Genomic DNA, 3,610 nt, shown 5'->3' with positions numbered 1-3,610 from the left:
CAATTAAGAAGCGCTTAATCAATAAGGTAATCGATTGGGAGAGGCGAAAAAGAGTCATTGTGAGGTTGGGACGGCTAGGATCACTCGGATCCGATGTGATAATCGATTAGGAGTAAGGTCAATCGATTGGGAACTCTAGATCGCGACATATAAAGGCGTTTTGGCGAGATTCAAACACAACTCTTCTTCTCTGCTCTTGATCGCCTGTTCTTGGAAGATTTAAGGCAAAGTGCTGCTGCATTTTTTAGTCTACAAGAGGCATCTACAAGATACAAGAGATCAAGTAAGGTATTCATTATACTGTTCCTTCATTTCCTTATTGTATTTTTTTTATTGAGAGTCTGTACGAGATTTCTCTATCTCCGAAGTGTTTCAAGAAGGAGTTTTTTCATAGCGGAGACTATATTTTGTGTGTATTCTTAGATTAGTGACTTTGTTGATCCTAATGTGATTCTTATTTTTTATTTTTTATTTAAAAAAATTAGTTATATTAATAAAATTTTACGTTTAGAATTTAGAAGTTAAGTTATAATATTAAACATAAAAAAAAATAAATTGAAAAGTTTATTTGAATTTGCACGGGATGTATGAGATAAGGTTTTATGATAACAAAACTCATTATTTGTATTACTGATATTTGCATAAACGAGTGCAAATAAATGTGGGAGTGTCGTATTTGTATGCTACTCTTCAAATTATATAAATAATGTAAACGGGCTAAATGTGATAGATGTATGACTATGACATCAAATCTACTTCATATTCTATCATAATTCTTTTAGCGATGCTCTAATAGCTGAGCATTTAGTAGTATCGGGATTAGATAATAGAAAGACTAATTAGTGCACCGGCGCTTTGTGTCGGAGCCGTGTCCTTCTTTATGCTACATTGTTGCCTACGTGAATAATTAAGAATCTCAAATTGCTAAAGTGGATTTTAACGTGGTGTTTCTTTGAATTTTGATGGTTTTCATCTTAATGTTTTATAGAATTTCATCTGCGACAACATTAAAGTTTTAAATATACCTTGATGGTTCCCGTGTTGCATTATGATCATGTTTTATTCGTTGGAGGAGGAGATTAGAAGGAAACGTCAAAGAACCAAGTGGGGATTTCACCTTGAAAAAGAGTTCATCATTAAAAAAGGAAATTAAAATTAGTTAATTTTTGTGCTTGTGGAATCATTTGTATTTTTAAAAATAAATTTTCAACCGAGTAAAAGTACTTTTTATGAATTATATATATATTTTTTTTGACTAAATGGATTAGATTACTGATCAACGCCGAACACATATAATAATAACAAAAGGGGGGCATAAATCAAATAAATTGAATTGACATTGATTGATTCACATGTGTGCCAATTATAGGGACCCGTATTAGTATTTCCAAATTAATGATAGTTAATAATAAATATTTTTTTGTTGAGAAAGATAACAAAAGTCGCTTCTTTTTATATCCCCACTCCACCATCAACACCTCATCTTCCTCTCCTTTCGTCGAACACCTTCCTTTCCTTTCTCTTGGTCGCTGCAGACCGCAGCCATGATCGCTTCCCCTTCCTCATCTTCCTCTGCCAGAGGGTCGAAGAAGGCGATTACGAAGCCTGGATTTAAGGATCAGGCGGAGAGCAAGTGGCGCACCGCCGCGCAGCAGAGGATCTATGGCCGCCGCCTCATTGACGCCCTCCGCGCCACTGCTCCTTCCGGGCCGCATGCTGTCAAGGAGGCCTCCGATTCTGCCCTAGCGCTCACCGCCCGCGGCCAGTCCCGATGGAGCCGCGCTATACTCCTCGGCCGCCGCCGCCGCCCAAGTTGCAAGTTCCTCCTGAAAGCTCGCCGCGGGCGCAGGCAGCCGAAGCCACCTCCGCCCGCTCTGAAGCAGGGTATGGCAGCCTCCCCCGAAGGGAAGAAGGTGAGTGACCGCCTGCGGGTGCTCGGCCGACTGGTGCCCGGGTGCCGGAAGCTGTCGGCTCCGAGTCTGCTAGAGGAGGCGGCCGACTACATGGTAGCGCTGGAGATGCAGGTGAAGACGATGAGGGCGCTCGCTGAAGCGCTATCCGCGGCGTCGCTGAACGCCGCTGAACCTGGAAGTTGAGGTGACTGATGAACTGAATTGCTTCTTGCTGATGAATAATTAAGTGTATGTATACGATCAATGGATTTTGGAAACACTGCTGTGGGCATCCTGTGCATATTGTAAAATCCTAATACTTGTACATGCTCCTCATTAAACTTCTGGTGCTGCAGAACTAGGACCTCTAATTCCTTGATCTTTGATTGAAATTATGTGTTTACTTAATAAAACCATCTAAAAGTAGATTTTAAATTGGAGATTTCATCTTTCCAAGATTTTTTTTTTCAGATCAATATGACAGGAAGATATAGGATTCGTTTTATCCCATGAACGTCATATGTTTGTAGAAAGTCCAAGCAAAACTCACTTTTTGATCCTTCATCTAAACCAGAGATCTTTCATCGTTGGTGGATCTTGTTCCAGAAACTCCACGATTGTGGATGGGAACTCGATCTCTACAAGACTGTCGCCGCCGCTTCTGTTCAAGCACCAAGCTTTGGCCAGCAGCAGATGAGCCAATCTGGCCGATTCTTTCTTTTCCTTGTAATAGTAGTCGATCCATCCGTACAACCTCTCCCGCTCCTTGCTGCACTTGGGCTCCTTCACGCCAGCGATCTTGGAGAAGAATCCTCCTCCACTGCAGTGGCAACTGCTCTCTCCTCCGCCGCTCGATTCTTGGCCCTCCCGGAGGCACAACAAAGACATCAGCTGCTCGATTTCGTCACTTTCCTCGCCGTCCTCGCCGGGCTGCGATTTCGGGTCCTCGTCTTGTGGGCAAGACAAACTCGAGAGGAAATTGAGGGGGGGATCGCTGCTGTCCGGTGGAGGCGGCTGGCTAGTTTGTTTGCCATCGGGACAGGCAAAGTCGAGAAAAATGGGCGACGGTGGATGGTTTAGGGTTGGGGGTTCCGGTTCGTCTTGTGCTTCTGTTTCCAATCGATCCTCCATCTGCAAAAGGAAAAGAGGGAGGTCAGTGTGGGAGAAGGATGGAAGGCGAGGTGTGGAAGATAGATTGTCGTGCGCATTACCTGTTTGAGAGAGGAGAAGAAGCGAGGGTGCGCCGTGAAGCGTCGCATCGCGGCGGAAGAGTTGTCAGCCGAATGGCTGATGGGTACGATAAGCAGCGAAATTAAAGTGACCGATAATGAGTTAGGGCATCTTCAATACAACATTTAAAATTTAAATTCAGGTCAATCAGATTTAACCTGAATCCTATTTGAAAATCCCCAACTCGAAAACTCTCTAACTCGAATAAAAAAATCTCCGATCCGAACTTGATTTATTTCGGATTAACTCTGATCAGATAATCGAGTCAAATTCATTTTTAAACTCCTAAATAAAGTCCATTAGGAGAACAACGCGTTAACGAATATTAAAAAATGAATAAAAAATCTCCACGGGCTTGTCGAAACAGTTAAAATATAACGCAGTTAGCCGAGTTAAAGGGAGTATCACGATTCAATCCTTTGTTGGGATATGTATTTGTATGAATTTAATAGAAAAACTAGGATTGGGAGTTATAGACTGAAGTATCT

At 42.3% G+C, this 3,610-nt stretch overlaps 2 protein-coding genes across 2 annotated transcripts; one reads left to right on the top strand and one right to left on the bottom strand.

Annotated features, from left to right (window-relative positions):
• Positions 1 to 1,475: 1,475 nt before the first annotated feature.
• LOC122020187 (transcription factor bHLH148-like) lies at positions 1,476 to 2,332 on the top strand. The gene has a single exon (XM_042577994.1). It carries the CDS (start codon positions 1,545 to 1,547, stop codon positions 2,094 to 2,096), a length of 552 nt encoding a protein of 183 aa, XP_042433928.1. The 5' UTR covers positions 1,476 to 1,544; the 3' UTR covers positions 2,097 to 2,332.
• Positions 2,333 to 2,367: 35 nt separating this feature from the next.
• LOC122020178 lies at positions 2,368 to 3,239 on the bottom strand. Its single transcript, XM_042577981.1, has 2 exons — positions 3,104 to 3,239; positions 2,368 to 3,023 (listed from the first exon to the last, which is right to left on the bottom strand). The coding sequence occupies exons 1-2, from the start codon at positions 3,149 to 3,151 to the stop codon at positions 2,454 to 2,456; spliced, it is 618 nt and encodes a 205-aa protein (XP_042433915.1). The 5' UTR covers positions 3,152 to 3,239; the 3' UTR covers positions 2,368 to 2,453.
• Between the last annotated feature and the right edge of the window lie 371 nt (positions 3,240 to 3,610).

This window comes from Zingiber officinale, chromosome 1A (assembly GCF_018446385.1).
Source record: "Zingiber officinale cultivar Zhangliang chromosome 1A, Zo_v1.1, whole genome shotgun sequence".
Lineage (NCBI taxonomy): Eukaryota > Viridiplantae > Streptophyta > Magnoliopsida > Zingiberales > Zingiberaceae > Zingiber > Zingiber officinale.
This window is presented reverse-complemented; position numbering and strand designations above follow the sequence as displayed.

Bases quoted from the DNA above. Each gene is read 5' to 3' on its own strand.
- LOC122020187 (XM_042577994.1), top strand. From the start codon at position 1,545: ATGATCGCTTCCCCTTCCTCATCTTCCTCTGCCAGAGGGTCGAAGAAG.
- LOC122020178 (XM_042577981.1), bottom strand. From the start codon at position 3,151: ATGCGACGCTTCACGGCGCACCCTCGCTTCTTCTCCTCTCTCAAACAG. The intron at 3,024-3,103 runs GTAATGCGCACG...TTCCTTTTGCAG, and splicing joins TCTTCTCCTCTCTCAAACAG to ATGGAGGATCGATTGGAAAC.